We start from the raw sequence: 24,589 nt of genomic DNA on the forward strand, positions 1-24,589 counted from the left end.
AATAATAGATTAATTATAAATAAATTGTTTTGAAGTAAAAATGTAGTTTAGTGAAATATATGTGATTAAGTTCAAAATCTTACTACTATTTCATTTGCTATAGTTGTATACCTTGAAAAAACATTAATAAAAACTTAAATATTGAGGAGATTACCTGATGCCTTTATAAAATTTTGCATCGGAATTGTTTATTATTTTGAGACTTTCTACTTTAATATTACTAATAATCCACCCAGTGCATGTAAATTTTGTTATAAGATAATTAGGAGGATTTTTCATTTTATCAAGGGTGAATTTCATAGAAGCAATAGAACAAGTTTCAGGTTTGTTTAATGTCCATACAATTTTTTTTTTTTCGTGTTCAGATTCAAACATAATATTTCCATGTGTAGATTTTGAATTTTTCAACTGACATGATTCAAATATTGGAATGGTGATAGTGATATTGTTGATAGGTTTATTAAAAATTTCTAGTTTTATTTCGAAATCTTCAACATTTGGCCCAGATTTTATTTTAATAGAAATTGGTAAAGATGGAGTAAGTATATCAGAAAATTCAATTCCATAAGTCATTAAGGTAAATTTCCCATCTGGTGGTATGAAAGATAGTTGTTCTAATGATGGAATTTGATTTGATGAGTATAAACAAGGATGAAATGATGAATAAAAAAGATGATATTTAGATTTTATATTTAAAATTATATTAGGAACCCCTATAATAGTTAAAATAGATTCTTCTGAATGTTTGTTATTTACCTGAAATATTCGAACAACATATAATTTTTCCTTTTGAAAATAGAGTTATAAATTTTTCATGTCTATTTTGAATTAAAAAAAAATAATAATTTTTTATATAATACTTATTAATTATTGCCTTAAGCTCTTCAATTATATCGATAAAAAAATCATTTTTTGAATGTTTTACATTTGCTTTTCTCCATATAATTGGGGATAGAGTACCTGATGGTATACAAGATCTTTTGTAATTCTAGTTTAAAAATAGAATAAGAATAATTAATACCTCTTCAACCCAGTTATGTTTAATATTTTGTTTACTGTATCAGGAGGAGGAATAATGTCTTTTAAGGCATTAGGTTCAGTTGTCATTGGGTATCCATAATCCATTATTTCGTTCAATAATTGAATAACAATCTCAAAATTTTTTTCCAAAACCGATTTTTTTGTAGCATCTGGTCCTAGATATTCTTCAAGAATATCTACAATACGATATAAGAATTCAATAACATATAATGGATCTATTTCTGATGTTATCACACACAAAAGGATAATGTTGTTGTGTTTTATATGAATTAAGATTGCATCTTTAGATAACATAATGGGTATATGTGAATTTTCATGAAATATATTTTTCTTATATTCTGACATAAATAAAGCGACATTATTTTTTGAAGCATGTCCATGCCAATGGTGTTCAAAAATTATGTTTCTAATCATATTAGATATTTAAAAAAATAATTATCTTATAATAGTTACCCTTTTTTATTAAGAATGAATAATGTCTTTATAAAATTCATTTTTTTAATTAATATTTTTAAGTGATTTTTTTCGAATTTTGTAAATTGAAAGTTTAAAAATTACAATGACAGAAAAAAATACACAAGAAATATTGGAAAAGAATGAATGTCTTTCATGCAAACTTACAAGCATATTAACTTTTAGTATTTTCGGAATATATATTTTGTATCAAGGGCAAAAAAAATATAGATATTGTAAATTATTCATAAAATCGGGACGTTTTCAAAATTTAAATCTATTATTGAAAAAAAAAAAGTTTTAGAGTATAGATATACTTTTCTGTATCCTGGGATATTGGAAACTAATAAATCAAAAATATGTAAATATGCAAAATAATCTATAATAAAGAGGACAAAGAATTATTATTAAATATAACATTTTCTATTAATGAATTTACTGTCAATTAAATATATATGAAATTAGCGTATGCTATATAATTGTTTTAAACTGTCGGCTGTGAAATATGATGCGGTGTTAAAAATGTATATATAAAAAAATTATAAATTTCCATCTGTTTCATCTTTTTTGAGCGTTTCTTTGGCCCATGCTTCTAAATTAACATCTTGTTTCCGTGAGTTTATTATATAATAATGATCCTGATTATTTGTTAAAATATTTTTTAATTGAAAAAAAAAAATAACCAAAAGTTCCTGAGGATTAGGTCGTATTTTTAAATCTTTATTGAGGCATGTACTAATAAAATTATCTAAATCTTCTGGAAATTTCCCCTTTGGTAAAGTTGGGGCAGATTCGTGTACGATTCTTTGTAACAGGTCTAAGATTCCCATGCTTCCAGCAGTAGGTGCATCCGAGTTTGATGTCAATGGAAAGCGTCCAATGGCCAATTCCAGAAGAGTCATTCCAAGAGACCATACGTCAGATTTAATGCTATACTTTGCACCTTGGATACGTTCGGGCTATTAAATTAAAAGTGATTTGGAAAATAAAGTGAGATATCTTTACCGACATATATGTCGAAGTTCCTACAAACGTATCGGCTGTTGAATTTATAAGTTTTCCTGATACTCCAAAATCACAAAGTTTGATTTGTCCATGAGAATTAACTAGAATATTACTTGGTTTAACGTCTAAGATTTTTAATTGATAATTGTTTATTATAAGGATCTGACCTCTATGAATTATTCGATGAACATTATATAAATATGCTAGTCCTTCCACAACCTAATTTAAATAAATATATATATATATAATCGTAATTATTATTTATAAACCGCAATACTAATTTTCCCCAAAATATTTACTTCTATAGCTCCATATTTAGATATCCTATCTAAAGAGCTGAATGATATTAAGTATTTAATATTGAAAAAAAAAAAATAAACTCACCCGCAATCCATATACTCCATGCAAATATTAATATCATTTCCATTCATAAACGCCCCGTAAAATGAAACTATGTACGGACTATTGCAATCATGCATGATTTGCAACTCTCTAAGTATTTGTTTTCTGACAGCAGGTTTTGCTTCGATATGTATAACCTTTAAAAAAATTAGAAGTCTATTAAACCTTTGTATAATAGAACTTTTTTGGCCATGATAGTTTTCGTAGGAAGATGAAGAGCTTTGGTTACCGTACCACTATTTCCTGCTCCAATATCACACAATATTTGAAGATCTTCTTGGCACAAATTAAGCTTGAATTCAACTCCAATTTCAAGAATCTCAAGTTGTTCCAAAAGACTATTATGGTACCTATGAGAATCATCTGTGCTTCTTGATGAATGTGTATTTAATAACATTTGTGATGATTCTCGACATGTTTGTGATGGTAGTGTTAATTGTTTGAAATTTCGCTGCTTTTTTTTCGATAAAAGCCCATTTTTCATTTCTCTATATTCATATATATACACCAGTGTCTCTTTTCCTTTATAATTATTTGCGTTTTTTTTGCTTTATTTTCTTTCCTAATTATTTACTTTTTTAAAATCTTATTATTATTTTCAAAGGCTTTTCATTAATATTATAATAAATAAATATGAGTATACTCTCTTTTTTTTAATAATAACCCTCCTTTTTATCCTATTTTTATTTATTTTAATACTATTTTTTTAAAGATATATCTTTGTTTCTTCGTGTTGATTCGACATTGTCGAAGCTTTAAATAAGGATTATCAATGGGGTATAAAGATCCTGAGGATCAAGAGAACCAGAATGAGGATTGGAGGGAGAAGGAAGAGGATAACAACGATGATAATGATAATAATGAGGAGGAGGAAGAAGAAGAAGAAGAAGAAGATAGTTCTGAAGAGGATATAGGTTCGAGTGAAGAAGATGAAGAAGAACAAAGAAAGGTTTTTATAGAACAATAGATTTTGTTATATGATTTATTTTAATGAATTTTAAAGGTTCGGGAGGGGTTTATTGTTGATGAGGAGGAAGAGGAGGAGGGGGAGGAAGAAGATGTGACAAAGATACGACATAAGAGAAAAAAACGAGGAAATGATAAAGATAGGAATATGGATAGTGAAGAGCTTGATGAGGAGGATTTGGATCTTGTTATGGAGAATACAGGGATTTTTATGGCGCGAGATGAGCCTAAATTTAAAAGATTAAAGCGTAGAAAAGAAAAATTTAGGTCTAAAGATTTGGCAGACATTTTTTCTGATAAAGATGAAAGTGAAGCGGATGAAAGGACATACGTTAAATCTGGTGGATTTTCTGATGAATTTGCCGATTTTATTGAGGATGATGATTTTGATGATGATTTAGATGATAAAAAAAAAAATCGACATGAAAAGGCATTTCATGATGAAATTTATTCAAAAAGTATTGGAATAGATAGTGATGCGCATGCTCAGGTTTTTGAGATTTTTGGGGATGGTGGAGATTATGCTTATGCTCTTGAAAATGAAGATTCTGAGCAATATGAGAGAAAAGACATTTCTTTGCATGATGTTTTTGAGCATAGTGAAATTGTTGAACGTATGCTTACTGATATGGATGAAATTGTTAGAATTACTGATATTCCGGAACGCATACAAATTTTGAGAGCTCCGTATTATCATTTACAGCTTTCTGATGATGATATTTTAAAAGAATATGAATGGGTTTCGAATCGTATGCTTCTTATGCGTACTGATATAGATTCTTCTCTTGAAAAACCTTTTAGGAAAGCGGTGAAAAATGTTATTGATTTCTATATTAATGATTTTTTTGAACCATCGTTTATCTGGCAAAACAGAAAAGATTATTTACTTTTTTCAGAAAAGAGCGACAATGAAAGGAAAACAACTAAAGTTCATACTTTGTTAAGACAGGGTGATTTATGGAAAATTCTTGATCTCGATGTTAAGTTTCGTTCACTTGTTGAAAAACGAAATTTTCTTTTTGAAACTTTCAAGAATTTTAATATCAATGATAAGCTATTTGAGGAATATATTGATAAAGTTGAATCTCTTGAAGAAATTACAGATCTTCATGATTATATATATTTTCGATATTCTGAAAATATAAAAGATATGAATATAGCTCAAGGATTTACTTTTAAGAGACCTTCGAATAAATATTCTTTTTATTCTAAAATAAGAAAAGAAGATTTTTATAATCTTGTTAGAGTACGTATTTGTATTTCTAAGGAATAAATGTTGATTATTTTTTTAGGCTTTTGGATTACCTCCTGAACATATTGGAAAAAATTTTTTGGAAAATACTAAAAGATATTTTCCTGAGGACTCTGATACATGGCCTGAGACTTTAGCAGAGAAATATATTTTAAATTCTAGTTATTCCTCCGTTACTGTTGCTTTGGCTAGTATCTGCAATTTTTGTTATTGATTTTTTCTAATTAGAATATTAGTGGCAAGAAGGCTTGTAGTTGATGAATTGTTTAATGATCCTCAGGTTAGAAAGGCGATTAGAACAATTTACCTTAAGAAGGGCTATATTGATGTCGAACCAACTGAAAAAGGCATTAGAAAAATAGATAATGATCATCCTTTTTATTTTTTCAAGTATGCTCGTCATATTTCTATGGAAAATATGACTCATAATCCTGAATTTTATCTTCAAATGATCAATGCAGAAGATCAGGATTTGATTAAGATTAAAATTCGCTTGGATGAATATGATAATTTATTTTATGAGATGTTTGAACTATTGACTTCTGATAATGTTAGTGAAATAGCATCTGCTTGGAATGATCAACGGAAATTAATATTAACTGATTTATTTGATAAGATCACACCAATCATTGAGAAGACAATTAAGGAGAATCTAAAAAGTGATTGCGAAGATGCTCTTGCTTTTTTTTGTAGAAAAAAATTTTTGGATAAACTTGATCGTACACCATATCCTGTAAAGTCTCTAGATAAAGGGGAAGTTCCGCGTGTATTAACAGTTTCTAATGGCAGAGGTGATGCTACAAAAGATGATACTTCATGTGTATTTGTCGATGAAGATGGAAAAGTATTAGAACATATTAGAATCTCTGATATACATGAAGAGAATTCCAAAAAGGAATTATCTGATTTTATAAAACGTCGAAATCCAGATGTTATTGGTGTATCTGGATTCAGTATTTCTGTCGAGTTTCTTCGTAAAAGTTTAAAAGATCTTGTTGATAATATTAATATAGAACAAAATGATAATAGCAACCATATAAGAGTTGTATATGTTAATGATGATGTTGCTAGACTTTATCAAAATAGCAAAAGAGCTAATAAGGAATTCCCTAAATTATCTTCATTGGGTAAATATTGTGTATCTCTCGCTAGATATATGCAGAGCCCACTTATGGAATATGCGGCAATGGGAAGTGACATTACATCTATATCCTTTCATCCATGGCAGCATCTTGTAAGTAGACTATTTTAGAGTTTTGAATAATAATAAAATAAATAGATCCCACAAGATAAATTACAAAGAGTTTTGGAAACTGCAATCGTAGATATCGTAAATTTAGTAGGCGTTGATATAAATGATGTTGTTAAATCTTCATATAAATTAAATCTTTTACCATATGTATGTGGTTTAGGTCCTCGTAAAGCTCAGAGTTTGTGTAAACGTATTTCTGCTGTTGGTGGATATATTTCGAATCGTGCTGAATTTATTACAAAATCTATTTTAACAAAAAATATTTTTATAAATTGTGCTAGTTTTTTTAAAATACCGTATGATGATAATTCAATATCTGATTCTAGTGAGATTTTGGATAGTACAAGAGTACATCCAGAAGATTACGAATTGGCTAGAAAAATGGCTGCAGATGCTTTAGAATTAGATGAGGAAGATGTTGAAGAATATGATTCTAGTGGAGGAGTTGTAGCATATCTTATGAATGATGATCCAGATAAACTTAGTGATCTTGTATTGGAAGAATATGCTGAGCAGCTAGAAAAGGCTTTTCAACAATTAAAAAGGAATACTCTTGAGACTATTAGAGATGAGCTTCAAAATCCTTATGAAGAACTTCGTAAAGATTATAAGGATATCACTGATCAAGAAATTTTTACTATGTTGACTGGGGAAACTCCAGAATCATTGAGGCCTGGTTCTGTTATCCCTGTTACTGTTAAAAAAATTGGAAGTAAACATGTTACTGTGAGATTAAATTGTGGAATAGATGGAAATATTGCCAGTTCACAAGTAACTGATAATTATAATCTTTTACCTTCGCAAGTTTTGCAATATGGGCATACTGTTCAGGCAGTCGTTTTGTCTTTAAATCTTCAGAAATTTACTGCAGAGTTATCAACAAAAGCTTCATCTATTAAAGATGCATATAAGAATCAAAAAGACAGTTCTTTGAATAGAAAATTTAAATGGGATAGTATTGCTGAAGAAAAAGATAAGTCTAAAATTGCACTAAGAAGGGAAGCAGAACAGCGAATAACTAGGGTTATTAAACATCCTCTCTTTAGACCATTTAATGCTCGACAAGCTGAGGATTATTTGGCTGGTATGCAACGCGGTGATGTAGTAATTCGTCCATCATCAAGTGGACCTGATCATATTGCTATAACATGGAAAGTTTCGGAAGGGATTTACCAACATATCGGTATTTTATATTTAATATTTTTTTTTTAAGATTCAGTTTTGACTTTAAATAGATGTTCTCGAATTAGATAAAGAAAATGAATTTTCTGTAGGTCGTCAGTTACGTATACGTGGAAAAGAACAAAATTATTCTTATAGTGATTTGGATGAGCTTATAGTTTCACATATTAAGTCAATTGCTCGAAAAGTTGACGAAATAACTACAAATGAAAAATTTCAAAAAGGTACTAGGGCAGAAACGGGTATACGAATATTGATCTTTTTCAATTTATTAACTATAGTTCTAGAACAATGGCTTAATAGATATTCAGAAGCCAATCCAAGAAGGTCTTGCTATGCGTTTTGTTTTAATCCTAAATATCCTGGTTTTTTTGATCTTTGTTTTAAGGCTAATTTGAAATCTAAAGTTGTTAGTTGGGTAAAGTTTATAAAAATTTTAGATATGAACTTTGGTTAATTTTTTACAGTCAGTAAAAGTTGTTCCTAATGCTTTTTCTTTGAAAGGAAATCTTTATGGAGATATGAATACCTTGTGTAATGGTTTTAAAATGATGTTTGCAGCTCAGGCAAACAATAGATCTATGACAAATAACCGCAGATAATATATATATTGTTTATAAGCATTTATTTATCTAATTTTCATGAATGAATTTTTATTATGTTTGTTTAATATATTGATAAATTGTACTTTTATAATTATATTTTTTTGATATTTCATATATAATTTTATCACTTTGAGCGCGTTTCGAAATTATTTTCAGATACATAAAAGTAAATATTAAGAAAATAAGTATTTACTAGTAAATAATACTTCATTAGACTTTTGGGGGAAAGAATGGATGGTTTTGGGTCTTATAATTGGGCTTCTCTGCGAAAAACTTATAAGAAATCTCAAGCTTTAAATGATACTGATAATACTATGAATTTTACAGAACAAAATGAAAGCGAAATATCTGATTCATTAAGTTCATTCTGCTCGTCTCCTTCAAGTCCTAGATCCTGTTTTAATGTTGGGTTTACTCCTCGATCTAAAGTTAAAGCTATGTTAGCAGAATTTGATATGGATAAATCTGAACTATACGATAGTAAACATGATAGTTCTTTGTCAAATAGTCCTAAGCAATTTATTGATGTTGGAAAATATGTTGATGTTTCTGGAAAAAATCATGATACTTATTTAAATGAGAATTTGTCATTAGGTGTTGTCTCTACAAAAGATAGTGCTTATGAACGAGTAAAAAATATGCTTGTTAATAAAAACATTATTAAAAATGATAAAAATCATCATAATATAAATGGATACTTTTGTAAGAAAAAAAAAAGAGAAGACTATTGTCAAAAATATTTAAACAGGGATGCATCAAATATATTGGATATACCTTTGTTTTTAGAATCATTTGAAAAAACAACATCTGACTCTAATGAATATGAGTTTTCTAATAATGCGAAATCTAAGTGTTTGGAATTAAAAGAAAAAATGTGTTTATCACAGTTAAGTCCAGAAAAATGTACACGTTTAGAAATGCAAAAAGTAAATCTGTCTTTTGATGATATATCATTGGATCATTCTTCTAAATCTGAAAAGGATTATTTCCCAGTTAAGACTGGAATTTTAAAAAAAGTATTTAATTTAAAAATATTTCATTTTGTTGATTTTTATCAGGTTGCTACTAAAAAAGGTATAGAAGGAATGCGAAAAGAAACAGAAAGAATGAATAGAGGTATTGGGTTTTTTTACTTTCGTTTTATTCCTGTTTTTAATAGAAGAGTAAGATATGGCACTGGCTCCCGAGATAAGGACTGATAAAAAAACATCTATTTTGAGTTTCTTAAGAAACGTGGGTTATGGTCTTAATGTTTCTCAAGAATCACTCTTAGATAAAAGAATTTCTGATGAAAATTCTGACACGATTTATACTACTGAGTCAAATATTTCATTTATAGATAATAATCTATATCTTCAAAATAATAATTCTTCTGATATTTCACCTAAAGATCAGGCACAACTTTTGTCAAATTTCGAAAAACCAGATATTAAAGAAAAATTTTCAAAAACTGGAAGATCCTGTTTAACTTCTAAACAAATTAATCCTGTTAATTATAAAAATCAGAAAAAAATTATATTTAAAACACCTGTTTCTGAAAATACTTCCGACTCTGAATTAGAAGTTGAATGTTTAGTTTATGATTCAAAAATTCATAAGGATAATCCTAAACTGTTTTCACGTTTTGGAAATACTTCTGTTTCTTATTCTGAATTAGCTAGGCTTAGCTCGCCGAGTCAACATAATCGAATTAAAAATAATTTGTTTGATCGTGAATTATTAATGAAGGTTGCTGAGCAAGTTAAGTCTGAGCGTCTTGAGCATGAAGAGGAGTATAAGCAAAAAGGCATTACATCAACTTTTGAGGAAAGGGCAAAAGAGATTGTTCAAGCAGAAGACTTGGTAGAAAAGGCGAGATTAGAAGCAGAGGTGATCAGAAAAAAGGAGAATAGGATCTACAATGATGATAATAGTAATTGTACTGATGTATGGGATGAGGAAATAAGTGATGTTCAGAGCAGTGAAGGAAGTAATGAAACAATTGACTATAATTCAGAAAACGATAATGAAGATATTTATAGTAATAGTGGTAATGGGATTACTTGTAGTGATAATGACGATAAAGTTTGTTTAAAATTCATTGTTAATTTTTTTAATATTGTGTAGAATAATGATCTTAATTTGGAGGATATTAGAGATGTTAGTGGGATGTATGCTTCTGATGAAGTCTATCATTTAGATTCATTGAATACAAAATCAAAAGGAATTCGATATATACCAGATGAGATGGAAGATGCTATTATTAAATCAAGAACTCTTCGAAATAATAACTGTAGAATTATAATGGAGGATGATGAATATAATGACATTGATAATGCTAAATGCCTAAAGGATTGTGTTGATGATACCCTTAATCTTTCTCAGGTTTCTTCTATTTTATCTACTAAGAATATTAATAGTGATCTTCAATTGAAAAATAATGCTGTTGATAAAGTAGAAAATAGTGCTTCGGATGTGGGCTTTATGTCTAATAAAATACCTTTTGAGTTATTTCAAGTATGTGTATTTTATTTTAGAAATATACTTAAAATACATTTGATAGATGAATACGAATGTTAATTTAAAAATACCAGATGATTTAAATAATGCTAATTGTAAGTCGTCATGTTCTTTTGACGATAATTTTGAGAAAGTCGAAAAGTATTATTTACGTTTTTTAATTTTATATAATTATTTTTAGGGAATTTCAAAATGCACAATTATCTATATCTGATCTTCCATCTTCGGATATAGTTTTTGATAATTTTCCTCTATCTTCTAGATATCCTCATTTGGATGATGCACTCAACTCTGGTGCAAGTGCAGAATTATCTTCAGGTGTTTTAATTCAAGGGGATTTAAAAAGGAAAAAGAGTCTTGTTTTGAGAAATTCAGAAGATGAAAATTACAATGATATTGCAAGTAATAATAACAATATTCTTCATTCTGATACGACTTCTAAATATAGCTATGAAGTTGATAATAAACATTTTATATGTAAACCTGAAGACTTTATTGAAGATCAAGCCCAAGAATCTGATGATGAATATGCGGGTTTGGGAGGAGCAAGTGATGATGATAATGATGATTTAGATAATAAGGAAATTGAGGATATTATTGACAATACAATTTCTCTTCAGGATATAGATTCAACTGATATAGCAGCATATTATATGTATTTTTTTTTTTTTGTCAATTTGTTTTAACTCAATCTAGGAAAAAAGAAATGGATGATGATTCTAAGATTATTAGTAATTTGCTTAATGACATAACAATGGGCAATTTGAGAAAAAGGCGTGGTATGTTTTTTGATTTGAATGATTTAGACGATGAAGAAGAAACACTTAAAAGACGCAATAAAAGGGCTTGTATTATAAAACAAAAACTCTTGGATAATCAAAATCTTTCTTTTATGGGTAATTTTATATTTTCATTTCTATTTTTTAATTTTATACAGCTGATAATCCTAAAATGAAGGCATTTCTAACTACGATAGAAGATAATCAGGAAGATACAAGGTTTTCCATAGATTTCATTGATAATGAGTCTTTTAAAGCACAAGAAAATATAAATGATGCTACGAGTTTAACTTTTTCTAATACTACTTTGAATATTGATAATAATATTGTGAAAAATACGTTTGAATCTGAAACATTGTATTCTAGTAAATATTTAGAAAAAGTAATTTTTTATATGTTTATTTATTAAGTTTACATTGTTCTAGGAATCTTTATCTTTTGTAGAGGATGAAAATTCAGAAATATTTAAAGATGAATTAATTGATAATGATATGGAAAGAAGATTTAGTTGCCTTACAGATGTTGTTGATAGGACATCTAGTAGATGTGTGTTAAAAGAGTCTTCTTCATCTTTGATGTTTAATGCTAAAGGGAAATTAATAAAATTGTTTTCTAATGGACCTATTTCTCAAAAAAAGCACAGTTTATTTAGTGACAATAAATTTCAACTTGAAAATAAGGAAAATCCTTTAGGAGAGATTTTAAATACAAATGTTATTACTTCAAAACTAGCTTCTAGGGCAGTGAATTATAATAAGCCAATTGCAAAGGTTATTAATGTTTTTCTGGGTGCTAATACTTACTAATGTATTACTAGAATATAAAGACTATTAATTCCAAATTATTAAATAAAGAAGTTGTGAATGAAAAACGAAAAAATGTTCTATTAAAGCTATTTCAGGCTAATACAATTGCTGTATAAATTGGTATTATGCTAATTGCTTGTGCAAATACTTAGTAAACAAAAGGCATTAAAAGGTCATTCCTATAATATATATTGTGTATAATTAAAAAACAATGTCTATTAATGTTTTAAGATATGTTACGATTTTTGTATTTTTTTTAGAAATTAGTTGTATGATCTTATGTATAAAGTTTATGTTGGTTAGAAACTTAATTATTAATAATATTATAGTCTAAACCCTTAGAATTGTGATTTATTTTAATTTTTATGATTCCAATTGATACATATTATAATGTTTTGAGGAAAAATGTTTTGAAATCTAGTTATTGGTTCGTGTAGTAATAACAGTGTCCCTTCATTTATTTTATTTTGTTCCAAGTATTTTTCTGTTAAAAGAAATAATATTTCGATTATCTTTGCAGATTCTTCATAGCCATAAAAATATATATTATTCATATTTGTATCCTTTTTTGTTTCTGTAATTACAAATGTATATTCTTTTATTTTAGTATTAGAATAATTATGCAATGTATTTTGCAATTGGTATTCTATTATCCAGTCTAATACTGTTTTTGCAAGACCTTTCTCTAAAAACGGTGTATTCTTTTTCTTTGATGGAGACCAGTCTAATAAAAGAGAATTTTCTTTGTTTGTTGTATTATTAGATGAAGATGACATAAGTGTCTTTGCGAATAAACATGCTGGTTTAGTATTTACATTTGGTTTAAAATTTGAAAAAATGTATGATAAAAAATTATAATTTGTGCATTTTTCTACGATTTTGTTTGAATTGTATGTTATAAATGGTTTTTTTATTTTTTCTTTAATATAATTGTTATTGGCGTTGGTAGAAATAATAGGAAATTCTTTATCATCAAATTGAATATTATCATCGTATATGATTCTTTGTCGCTTGATAGTGCTATTATTTTGTTTTGATTCCTCTTTGTTGCATAGTAAAGATCCGTTATTTTTAAATTTTTGAATATGTAGAAATTTATTTAAGTTTTCTGATTTTTTATGAATTAAAGGAGTATTGTGAACAGACAGAAATTTTAATTTCTTAAGATCTTTTGATATGCAATCTGTGTTTGATTCGCTTTTGACTAGTGTTTTAAATGATTTAGAATGAAGTTTACGTATTTTTTTATCTTCATGCTTATATTTAACAATAAACTTAAAAGGGGATATCTAACATAGTTAAAGAAAATAAAATAAATTATATATATAATATATTACGGTTTCTTCTGTCATTCAAAATATAATATTTTAAATACCCTAATATTTAAAAATATTTTCTTGATTTTTTTAATGTTTTAAAAGTGTAATTAATTGGATTTTGGTACTAATATAAAATATTAGTATAAAAAAATGTTAAAGTTTCAGAAATAGAGTTATATTTTCCATAAAAGAGAATATAGTCTAAATGTATGATAATTTTTAATGAATTTGAAAAACAATGGATTATAAATTTCCTTCAAAGTTATAAATTTTGATTAAAATAATTAATTATATATGCATTTAAAGCATTTCAATAACTATCTTATTTTTGATAGATCATTTTTAGTAATTGTATATTATCCGTTTAATTATATATTAATATTTTGATAAAATATCAATAGCATCAGAGAAATAATTTTTGTATATTTGATATATAGTTAATTTTATAATATTAAAACGTTTTAAGTATATAAGAATTACTAGTTTTATGACTTTTTTGATATATTATTGATAATATATTTTGTACATATAGAAAATTTATAAACAATTCTTTATATAATTGTTCTTCGGTTTAAATTATTAACATATATTATATTTATTTTTTTAATTTTTTAGTAATTATTTTTGCAGATGCTTATAGACAAAAAAACTAAATTTTTAATAATATTTTAATGGCTAGTTTCTATTCTATTGGTATTTTAGTAATTATCAAAAATTATTTTGTTTGAGAAATAAATATAATATTTTAATATTTTTTGAAATTATATTTTTATCATGTTTCATCACTGAAATTTTCAGATAATAATCGATTTTTACATAGTTTGAAATAATTTGAATATGTTTCATAAAAAATATATTATATTTGTTTCTATATTTTCAAATTCTTTTATTTTATTTTATTAATATTATTTTTTTTAATTCATTTTGTATAATATATAGACTTTTAAAATAAGTTTTATTATGTCTTAAAATATCAAATATGAATATAATTGAAATGTATTAATATTTCTAAAATTATAATATTTATTTAGATTTTTTTTTTTAATTTGTTATATTTTTATAATTTATTGTAAATTTAAATATTTTATAGTTTTAAATACTTTATATATTTTCCACTAAAAAAATATGAAAAATAATCTTTAATAGGTATAATTTTGGCACAATGTTATAAAATCTTTTGATATTTTATTTTTTAAAAAAAAAAAATATATAATCTTTTTATAAATTTTGTATTTTTTTAAAATTACTTATCTAATAGTTTTAGTTCGAAATCAATAAATTGTTTATAATAAATATATAATTGTTTTTTAATTAAATTGTTTGCTTCTTGCTTGGTTTTTAAATATTTTTGTTTTTAATATTATTTTTAAAAGCGTTCAATTGAAAAATGTAACATTATTTAATATAAAAAATTTAAATTATATTATAAAAAAATATGAGTTTAAACTCTAAAAGTTGCCCAGTAACTGAAAAAGAATCTGATTTTATTAAGGAATCTGATTCAATTATAACAGATGTTATTAATGGAGAGATAGATACTATTAATTCAAATGCTCGGTATTTTGGGTATGTTGGGAGATTTAAAAATCTTCTTATAGCAACTTCACGATATCTTGCTTATATATCTGATGCTGGTGAAGCTTTTCGCCCTATTGCTCATCCTCATTCTGTTCGAGCTGCATATGGAATTTCTTGGTTATATATTATTGGAGATGTTACCTATGAAGGTTATAAGGTAAAATATATTAATAAGGAAAACAGTGAGCATGTTGGAAGAGCAATGATAAAACGAAGCGTATTTCAAGGGATTGCTAGTATGGGATTACCTGCGTTTACTATTCACTCTATTGTTAAATATTCTGGAAGATATGTATTTCAAAATGCTAAAAACAGAAGAATTCGTGTGTGGGGCCCTGTAGTAGCTGGCTTAAGTATTATGCCTGGTAGATTCTTTTTATTATTTTTCTATTAACTAAGTTATATAAGCTTTGCCTTTTTTGTTTGATCATCCTGTTGAAGTTGCTGTAGATTCTTTTTTTGGAAAATTTTATCCAGAATCCAAGTTTCCAGAAAAAAAGTGATATTGTTGTTTAAATATAATATTGATGCATATTTATATGTATATTTGTATATATAGAAACGGTGCTTTTATAATATTATTTATTAAGTAATTCTATACTTTAGTTATCTAATTTTATGGTAATGCATCATTGATCTAGACATAATAAAATGTTTAATTATTAGTTATTATATTTTTTTAAAAATAAATTAATATATTAGGATATAGTTTTTATGTTTTAAATATTTAATGTTATTGAATGTGATTTATTGATGATAAATTAAAAAGTACCGTATAATTAAATACATTTTAAGTATTCATAGTGCATATTTGAAATTTATTATAATAAATGAATTTGTTAATCTAATTTTTTAAAGATTGTATTCAAAATCAAAATAATTCTGTGGAAAATGATGTATTCTGGTATATCCGTCTTCACTTCCACTAGCATATGCAATACCCTTAGGATGAACAGCAATTGTATTTAGTGGACCAAAATGGCCTTTAATTCTCCCTATTTCTTCTTCAAATATTTTATGAAAAAATTTAGCTTCAAATTTCCCTTGACGTTGGGAAGTTGTTGTTACATCACGAGCTTCTTGGCCACCTCCGAGTATTACCTATATTGTATTAGGTGAAATAAAGAAATAAAAAGAAATACAAAATTTTTAATAGGAGTAATAGCCGCTGTATTTAAAGGAGTATCTGTTATATATGTTTTAAGTACTTTGAGTGATTCAACATCACAAATCTTTATTAATTAGAAAAGCCATATGTTTAATAATCAAATACTTTTGCTGTTTTATCTTTTGAAGATGTAATAAAGTATGTCCTGTCGGGAGAAAATTGAAGATCTGTTACTGGTTGTCCTTTTTCATGTATTTGTTCTGTCTTTATATGCTTTCCTGCCTGTATACTTTTATTAATGTATTTAATAGCATAGAATTTATTGAAATTACTTTTGCATCGTAACAAGATACAGATCCATTTTCATGCCCTGTAATTATATAATTGCTTAGATAAGACCATCCTGCGACAGTGGCTTTGGAATCTTGTGTAAGTATTGTATATATAGGTGCATTAGCTTCTGTAGGAATTCAAAATTTTGCAAAAAATATTCTAGTATTTTACGTTCTGCATCTACATCATTTATAATGGAAAACACAACTAATGATCCTATGTGACCCATCCTTTGCTCTGTAACACCTAAAAGTAAAGAGTTGTCTTCGTTAAATTCAACTCTTTTTACTGCTGTAGGAAATTTCCAAACTTTAAGAGATTTTCCCGTTTTTACGTCCCATAGCATGATTGTATTATCTGCAGATCCGCTTGCCATAAGTGTTGATGTAGCTATTACTCTATTTAATTTGATGTATTTAGAAAAAATTGTGTTTACAATTTACATCGACTGACCAAATAGCGCCTTGATGTCCATGATATGTACCAAGACGTTCTCCATTATGCGAAAACCATACATTAATAATATGATCCTAGAGTTTGGATCAATTTCATAGTAAATTAATTAAAAAAAGATACTTTAGATACAGAAAAAAGAAGATCGCCATCATCATTAAATTTTACTTGAGTTAGAGGACGTTCATGTCCTTGAAGTAAAATTGGTCGCATTTCAGTATTTTCGATTGGTAAAAAGTGGTTTTAAAATAAAAAAATTAAACTTTGAATATTATGATAAATAGATAATTAAAGAAAAAAATATTCTTATAATAATGTATTATATTTTTTTCTGATATATTTTGATATAGTAATTAAAATATCAAAAATAAAAATATGAAAATCATTAATTTGATATTATTTATAAGAGTTTGGAGTTATTTGGTTTTATTTTTATAATTTATTTTTTATCTATAATAGGATAAAGTAATTTTTAAGAGAATGTTTTTTAATGATAATGTTAATTTAAATTTTTTGTTATCATTATTAATGTTTATATTCCTTTTTTATTTCTTTTGGTAGTCTAGATATATATTTGTTTTGCATATATATAATTTGCTAAATATTGTTATTATGAAGTTTATATTATTAGATATAATCATTTGGTTGATAAAATATGTTAAAAAGTGTATTATGTTTTAAGGAATTGTTATGTTAAATAATAAATCTAGTAAACTAAATATTGAATATTATATAAAACCTTTTTTTGTATTATAAGAATTTTTTATTCATTTATTATGTTTTTTAATGTTTATGAATTTCAGGTTTTATTTTTGTGTTTTTAGATTTTAGGAAAATCTTGAAACTATTTTTTATAATACTTTGTTTTCATGATATGGAACTATCTTGTAATTCTGTTGAGATGAAGTGTAATATTATGATGAAATAAATTAAGAATAAACAATTTAAAGTAATAAAGTTAATAATATTTTACAATGATAACATGATTGCAATCAATTTAGCGGACAATATCATTAAAAGAACTTAAATACTTTAAAATAATGTAATTTATATCAATTTTTAGTAAAAGAGAGTAAAAATAATAAATAATTATTATTAAACTATAAGTTAAATGTTGTATTTTTATGTTGATTTATTGTAAATTTTTTAGCTCTTGGTAGTAAGCAGATTTGTCATAATATATTCATAGTTTTGGAAATTATAGTTATTACTAACATTTAACATATATATAATGTTTTTTAAAGTTTATTTTTAGATAATATTTATTTTATTAAATATATGTTTTTAAATAAGTTTATTTTGGACGAATTATAATACTATATGAGTTTTCTATAGTTTCTTGGTTTTTTTGTTAATAATTATTAATTATAAAGTTTTGTTATTTTATTCATGCTTTATTTGTATAATTTGATATTAATAAAAAAAGGAAAATTAGTCAGATTTATAGAGTTAGTCTTTAATATCTTTTGATATGGATATCTATATGCATATGTAATTAAAAAATATAGATGTTTTATTATAATACTTTTATATATTAATATTTAATATTATTATTATAAATATAAATTTATATTATTTTTGGCTCATAATTTTTTGTTTAAAATATTATTGGTTTTAATGTTTTTGTATTTATAAAAATAAAGAATTATTTAAGTTATAATTATTTGAAATAGAACCTAAATTTTTATAGAATTATGCATATTTTTATAGTTCATTTGGTTAATTTTTTTAAATATATAATTTTTAAAAGAAATGGTAAAAAATATTTCACATGGAATATAAATTCATCTTTTTATATAATAACAATTAGTAAAATTCTAATACTTGTATTTCCATATAAATTATTAGAATAATATTTTTTACATATTATATTTAAATTATTACGTTTAAGTTTTAAATATTTTAATTTTTATGTTTAATGTTTATTTAAATCTATTTACAAGTATTGATTTTTAATTGTATATAAAATTAATAACATAAAATAAATATATTGATGATTAATATAATCAATTTTATAAAATTAATTTACATATTGATTCTAATTCTTAGTACTTAATGAATTAATATATTGAAATTTACATTTAGAATTTTTTATGGATATTATCTTAAAGATTTAAAGATTTTCTTGTTTCAGCTTTTTTCATATTTTCTTAAGCTTGTTATTATGCTTGTTACTTTTACAAACTCCTACATTTTATAGATCTTTTTTTTTGTTATCAAAAAATGAACTTGAATGCTGCTTTGGAATCTGAAAATTATATGTTATTTCGGGTTCTAGACATTTTTCTGAAATTCCTCCTTGTTTCCATAACGAATTGTAATGATTCAATGTTTTATAATCAATATTTGTTAAATGTGTCATATTTTGAAATATTTTTTCTAGTTGAGTTATTTTAAAAAGAATTATTAATAAAAGGACTATAATAATGTTATTAGGTTTTATAACAAATAAGAAAATATTTAAAGCAGTATTAAATGTAGATTTTAATGTATTGAACAGTTTTAGTTTTAATTCTGAATTGTTTTTGTCGTATATTATTTGATTTTTTTTATTGTCTATAGTGTTTTTGATTTTGTACAATTTTTGAAGTTTCCTAATTGTTTTTTTCTCAAGAGACTTTTCATTTATAGGTCTTTTTAAGGAATTTGTTATGGTATCAATAAGATCTTTGATATATGATATTTGGCCCTCGTTTGCACCTTTTTCAATTGGACCTTTGAAAATAAATATTAGCCATATAATTAAACTAAAATCTATTTACTTTTGAGCCAGCTACTTTTAGTCCAATCAGTAGTACAAGTAGCAATTATTCTTGTATAATTATTTTTATCCCACATCATACAATATTTTGTTTTAACAACAAATGAATTTCCTGATGGAACATCAGGAGTTTTAGTTATAGAAGAGACTGAGACATAATTATTATCTTCATGCTCTATTGTTTCTACAATTTTACAATGAGTCTGTTTTGGGCCAACTGGTCCATATAAGGGTTTTAAATAATTAATATGACGTGTCTTCTTTCCTAAATCATCCTTTTTCCATTTACTTAATTTTATTTCACTAACTTTTTGTACGTTTTCTAAAAAGTTATACATAAATGTAAGATCCTCGCCAAAACATAGATTAACAACTTCTGGTAAAGGCCCTTTAATTGTTTCATCGCATATTTGTTTTTCGTAGTGCTCATTACGTAATAAACAACTACATTCAGTTGGCTGACGTTCAGTATATCCTAATGATTTATTATCTAAATTAATATCATCAGTTGTTAAATAATTTTCTTTCGAAAAGTTTTGGTATGAAGTTTTAGCTATTTCTTTAATTGAGTTTTCATCAGCATTAATTCCTTCATTATTTTGCGTACTGTTGATTTCAAAACCTTGATCGTTTAGGTCTTTTGTTTTTGTGAAATTTTCGTAGTTTTCATTATTTTTATCATCTATATTTACTTCTGTTATCAATGTACGAGTAGAAGGATTTATTAAACGCCATATACTAATAAGAAGATCGTATGTTGTATCTCTTGAAATAAAAGACGAAAACATATATTTTGCATGAAGTGTTGTTATTTGAATTGCATTAGGAAAAACAATTGCTGTGCTTTTTTTGTCGATGGAAACAATTTCTGAGAAGGAAATAATTAACTAAAATTATTAGGTGCATTCAAATTTTCACATCAAAATTACATTTGTTATCCATCCAAAAATGTTTGAATTGAAGCATATATAAGTTTCCGATATGTACATTCGTCCATGGAGAAGAATATCTTTTTGTAATGCAGATGCATAATCTAAATTGGTTTAAAGTTTAAAAAAAAAATAGAAAAAAAAATACCATCGATAAGATAACTATCTTCTGGAACACTTTGAAATAATGTATGAAATTCTTTATTTCTTTTACTATTTGCTACAGTAATACCAGTGATTTGTTGAATTAATAAATGAATAGTATTTTGCCGATCAAGACAAGGTACTGATGAACATGTTGATTTCCTGGCACTATTAATTTTTTTATAAGTTAAATTTTGAGATAATGATGAAGTATGATTTTTTTTCTGATTGGAATTATAATTGATAATTTTATTATTTGGATTCTCTTGTAATCTCTTGCTGAAGGAAAAATCATTATCAGAGCATTCATTGTCTGTAAAGACATGTGATTTATCTATATCTTCTAAAATCTTCACATCGTTTAAAGAAAGTTTTCCTGAACCTATAGATGGAATAATATTAATATCCAATTCTTTATTTTTTTTCTCTAAAAAATCTTCAGCAACAAATTCATTAGTTATTGATCCAAGGTCATTTCTAGTTGAATTCTTTGAATTATTTAATTTTTCAGATATTTTTTTATTCCTTAAAGATCTATGTGTGGTTAAAGAAGTAAGAGAATTAGCAGCATTTTGTGCAGCAGATATAACAGTATTAAAAAAACCGGTATTTGATTTCTCAGAAACAGATGATATAGAGTTAGATTCCTTTGTATATGTATTATAAGTTGAATTTTTATCATTTCCACACACGTTATTTATCGATTGAGTAGAAGAAGTCTTTAAATCTAAAAATGTCTCAAAATCAGAGGTTTTATCACTGCATTCCGTGATTTTTAAATTTGATATGTACGAGTTAATGGAGAGTTTACTCTCTTGAAAAGGTGTTCTATCTTTTGGAAATAAATCATTTGTTGATGTATCATCGTTTTTTAATGTATATTTTCTCAGAATTGATGATTGCAACGAACTTTGAGAACTATGAGTAAGTTGTTTATTTTTCATTTCTGGATCTTTTGATATACTTTAAGAGTTAGTAAATTATATTAAATGAAGGAAGAAGAAGTTAAATCCATTGAATTTTAAATATATGCATACCTTGGAGCTATATTGTCTTCATAATTATTTTGAATAGTAAAGTTATTAATTAAAATATTTTCACTTGATTTTGATCTTGTATTTGTTTTTTCTGTTTTTGAATTTTTTTCTTTTTTGAGTTTTCTTCTAAAAAACAAAGTTTTTTCAAGTGTATAATTTGTTTGTGAAATGCTGGTATTTATGTTCATTTTTATTTAATAATATTTTATGGAAAAAAATGCTTAAACAGTTTTAGATATATGTTGTTCAAAAAAGTTGTCCCCAAAATTTCTTCAGGAAAATTTTATTAAAAATTATTAATGATATTGTATAATATAAAGGTTTAAAATGTTATTTTTTTATAGAATGATTATTTTTGTATGTTTCGATTTTTTATATTTTGACGGAAGTTTTTAGATTATGATTATGATGTTCTAAAAGGTATATACTAGTTTTAAAATGAACAAATATAGAGTATAATTGATAGTCAATATTTAAAATATATAGTCTAAGAAGATTTGAATATGTTTTTTAATAGATTTTGAATTCTAGATCTTTAAAAAATATATAATTGGTACCTGAGTTTAATCAAGACAATGAATCATCTACATTTTGAAGCAAAAAGATTAAAAGATCTTCTTTATAACATAGAAATTAATTCTGAAAGTTTGAAGTTGCTTCCTTCGGCTTTTGAAGAATTTGCTCTTTCTATTTCGGGTTTTATAAATATTTAGTTTTTGGTATTCTACTAATAAGTATAGATTCTACAAGAAATTCTTGTCTTTCTTTTATCCCTGAGCTTATTCGGGCTTTGTATTTGCCAATAGATCCTTTACCTAATATAAGAGCTATAGAAAAGTTAATATCTACATTGTCTTGGAAAGATATACGTGAATTAGATCTTGTCCCATATATTCTTACAGGGGCTACATGCGGGAATGAAGATATAGAGCTGTTTTGCTTGAAAATGCTTTCCAAATCAGCCAAATCAATTACTCTTAATGCTATTGATGAAAATATAATTAGTTGTATAATTTCTTGTATATCCTCAAAACATTGTTCATGTGCAAATAAGGCTATAGAAATAATATGTGATGTATTATAATTATCTCATTGGTGATAATTTATTAATGTCTTATACAGCTTAATCTTTCTAGTGATATGTTTAAAGAAAGGCTTTTATCATCTTTTTTAGCGTTATCTTTGACTCAGTTTTTTTCATTAGAAGATTCTTTTTCTTCTAGTTCCACGATTATATCTCGATTTTTGACTCTAATATTAAAACTTTCTAGTCAATCATTCGAAATGTTTAAATTTCTTGCTTCTAGTAGCTTAATACATAATATGATGGATCTATGTGACTCAAATGATCTCCTTATGAAACTTTGCAAACTCGATTTTTTATCGTCATTGCTAGCCCTTAATTATACTCTCGAATGGCTTGAAAGTTATGGATATTTTAAAGAAGCTATTTCTCCATTTCTTGTATTTCAATCTCGAAATATTGATGTTGATACTGAACTTTTAATAATTCAATCTTGTAAATTTATTGAATCAATGAAGTATATTTCTTTTAAAGATTTTAAAAGAATTGATTCTTCTAATAATTTGATATCCAGATTGGTTGAAAATTTGTCTTATAAATCATTATCTTCATCTCTTTATAAAGCAAATCTTTTTACAATTGCTGGAATATTTTGTTTTTCTGATGATTTTTCTGAATATATTTATTTCAAATTAAATGACATGTCTAATCTTACTGAAACAGATAATGGCTTAAGTGCTTTAGAGTTAATATTTTCGAGTCCTTCAGATAAATATACTCAACTTTTTTTTGAACAAAAGTTATCTTCAAAAGCTATGTTTGATATTATGATGTCTGCAAAATCTCCTTTTGAATCTACACGTTATTCCGCTTTATTAATTTTGAAAGCGATTGTAAAACATCCATGGGGTATTTTAAAATGTGTCGAATTAACTCCATTGATGGAATTTATATTGTCTAGAACTATTGATGAATATTTTGATAAAATAATTAAATATGACATAGTCAAAATAATGGAAAAAACAGGAAGACACTTATTAGGACCATGGGAAGAGGAGGTTTTGCGATATGTTATGAAAGGTGTATTCGGTACTTCGTATCAACCTGGAGTTTTACTATAAAGGAAATATGTATTGTATTTAAGTTTTGTAATTTTATTAATAAATATCAAAAAAAATGTTGAACGTTTATAATTAGTATTTTATTTATAATCATGATATTGATTGCAAGTTCTGGAAATAAAATTATCTTTTAATGTTTAAAATAACAATTATTTTTTTAATAATATTATACTGTATTGTTTTTTATTTGATTTTTTATTAAATAGTCTTTGCTTTAGAATTTTTTAATCAGCTTTATAGGATTTTATTATATATAGCAGTGTTTTTATAAATAGTTGTAATTGATCTATATTAATATAAATTAAATAATTTTATATAGGTCTTTTTTTTTATAGTTATTAAATATATTTTTAAATATTTTCTATTTTTAAAGGATATTGATTTTGAGATCATTTGGAAAGTTATTAAAATTTTATAATATTTACTATTTTTTTCATTTAAGTAATATGTTATTATAACAATTATTTAAGATAATCTTATAAATTATTGATTATTTCAAGATAATAATTAAAGATTTAAGAATGATTTATTATAGAATTC

General features: G+C 25.3%; 9 protein-coding genes across 9 annotated transcripts; 4 read left to right on the forward strand and 5 right to left on the reverse strand.

Moving 5' to 3' along the window:
* Positions 1 to 25: 25 nt before the first annotated feature.
* T552_03146 (hypothetical protein) lies at positions 26 to 1,578 on the reverse strand. The gene is made up of 6 exons (XM_018371660.1): positions 1,495 to 1,578; positions 1,022 to 1,447; positions 861 to 977; positions 757 to 818; positions 155 to 713; positions 26 to 111 (listed from the first exon to the last, which is right to left on the reverse strand). Exons 1-6 carry the CDS (start codon positions 1,533 to 1,535, stop codon positions 72 to 74), a joined length of 1,245 nt encoding a protein of 414 aa, XP_018224452.1. The 5' UTR covers positions 1,536 to 1,578; the 3' UTR covers positions 26 to 71.
* A 412-nt stretch (positions 1,579 to 1,990) lies between these two features.
* T552_03147 (hypothetical protein) lies at positions 1,991 to 3,431 on the reverse strand. The gene is made up of 7 exons (XM_018371661.1): positions 3,083 to 3,431; positions 2,884 to 3,038; positions 2,769 to 2,835; positions 2,667 to 2,718; positions 2,500 to 2,624; positions 2,178 to 2,453; positions 1,991 to 2,132 (listed from the first exon to the last, which is right to left on the reverse strand). The coding sequence occupies exons 1-7, from the start codon at positions 3,383 to 3,385 to the stop codon at positions 2,034 to 2,036; spliced, it is 1,077 nt and encodes a 358-aa protein (XP_018224453.1). The 5' UTR covers positions 3,386 to 3,431; the 3' UTR covers positions 1,991 to 2,033.
* A 207-nt stretch (positions 3,432 to 3,638) lies between these two features.
* Positions 3,639 to 8,201, forward strand: T552_03148 (hypothetical protein). The gene is made up of 8 exons (XM_018371662.1): positions 3,639 to 3,850; positions 3,905 to 5,113; positions 5,160 to 5,310; positions 5,356 to 6,353; positions 6,399 to 7,554; positions 7,607 to 7,795; positions 7,841 to 7,971; positions 8,021 to 8,201. The coding sequence occupies exons 1-8, from the start codon at positions 3,674 to 3,676 to the stop codon at positions 8,153 to 8,155; spliced, it is 4,146 nt and encodes a 1,381-aa protein (XP_018224454.1). The 5' UTR covers positions 3,639 to 3,673; the 3' UTR covers positions 8,156 to 8,201.
* A 141-nt stretch (positions 8,202 to 8,342) lies between these two features.
* T552_03149 (hypothetical protein) lies at positions 8,343 to 12,402 on the forward strand. The gene is made up of 10 exons (XM_018371663.1): positions 8,343 to 9,174; positions 9,217 to 9,274; positions 9,327 to 10,222; positions 10,265 to 10,654; positions 10,701 to 10,798; positions 10,839 to 11,312; positions 11,354 to 11,553; positions 11,595 to 11,818; positions 11,862 to 12,206; positions 12,254 to 12,402. The coding sequence occupies exons 1-10, from the start codon at positions 8,389 to 8,391 to the stop codon at positions 12,356 to 12,358; spliced, it is 3,576 nt and encodes a 1,191-aa protein (XP_018224455.1). The 5' UTR covers positions 8,343 to 8,388; the 3' UTR covers positions 12,359 to 12,402.
* Positions 12,403 to 12,557: 155 nt separating this feature from the next.
* On the reverse strand, positions 12,558 to 13,636 carry T552_03150 (hypothetical protein). The gene is made up of 2 exons (XM_018371664.1): positions 13,580 to 13,636; positions 12,558 to 13,531 (listed from the first exon to the last, which is right to left on the reverse strand). Exons 1-2 carry the CDS (start codon positions 13,592 to 13,594, stop codon positions 12,599 to 12,601), a joined length of 948 nt encoding a protein of 315 aa, XP_018224456.1. The 5' UTR covers positions 13,595 to 13,636; the 3' UTR covers positions 12,558 to 12,598.
* A 1,314-nt stretch (positions 13,637 to 14,950) lies between these two features.
* On the forward strand, positions 14,951 to 15,679 carry T552_03151 (hypothetical protein). The gene is made up of 2 exons (XM_018371665.1): positions 14,951 to 15,504; positions 15,548 to 15,679. The coding sequence occupies exons 1-2, from the start codon at positions 14,997 to 14,999 to the stop codon at positions 15,640 to 15,642; spliced, it is 603 nt and encodes a 200-aa protein (XP_018224457.1). The 5' UTR covers positions 14,951 to 14,996; the 3' UTR covers positions 15,643 to 15,679.
* Positions 15,680 to 15,945: 266 nt separating this feature from the next.
* Positions 15,946 to 17,292, reverse strand: T552_03152 (hypothetical protein). Its single transcript, XM_018371666.1, has 7 exons — positions 17,157 to 17,292; positions 17,017 to 17,110; positions 16,752 to 16,970; positions 16,580 to 16,707; positions 16,413 to 16,529; positions 16,282 to 16,371; positions 15,946 to 16,240 (listed from the first exon to the last, which is right to left on the reverse strand). Exons 1-7 carry the CDS (start codon positions 17,244 to 17,246, stop codon positions 15,992 to 15,994), a joined length of 987 nt encoding a protein of 328 aa, XP_018224458.1. The 5' UTR covers positions 17,247 to 17,292; the 3' UTR covers positions 15,946 to 15,991.
* A 1,890-nt stretch (positions 17,293 to 19,182) lies between these two features.
* T552_03153 (hypothetical protein) lies at positions 19,183 to 22,136 on the reverse strand. The gene is made up of 5 exons (XM_018371667.1): positions 21,905 to 22,136; positions 20,872 to 21,830; positions 20,724 to 20,827; positions 19,796 to 20,681; positions 19,183 to 19,748 (listed from the first exon to the last, which is right to left on the reverse strand). The coding sequence occupies exons 1-5, from the start codon at positions 22,090 to 22,092 to the stop codon at positions 19,228 to 19,230; spliced, it is 2,658 nt and encodes an 885-aa protein (XP_018224459.1). The 5' UTR covers positions 22,093 to 22,136; the 3' UTR covers positions 19,183 to 19,227.
* Positions 22,137 to 22,433: 297 nt separating this feature from the next.
* On the forward strand, positions 22,434 to 24,104 carry T552_03154 (hypothetical protein). The gene is made up of 3 exons (XM_018371668.1): positions 22,434 to 22,600; positions 22,645 to 22,979; positions 23,027 to 24,104. The coding sequence occupies exons 1-3, from the start codon at positions 22,480 to 22,482 to the stop codon at positions 24,047 to 24,049; spliced, it is 1,479 nt and encodes a 492-aa protein (XP_018224460.1). The 5' UTR covers positions 22,434 to 22,479; the 3' UTR covers positions 24,050 to 24,104.
* Positions 24,105 to 24,589: the final 485 nt, after the last annotated feature.

This window comes from Pneumocystis carinii (assembly GCF_001477545.1).
Source record: "Pneumocystis carinii B80 chromosome Unknown supercont1.15, whole genome shotgun sequence".
In the NCBI taxonomy this organism is placed as follows: domain Eukaryota; kingdom Fungi; phylum Ascomycota; class Pneumocystomycetes; order Pneumocystales; family Pneumocystaceae; genus Pneumocystis; species Pneumocystis carinii.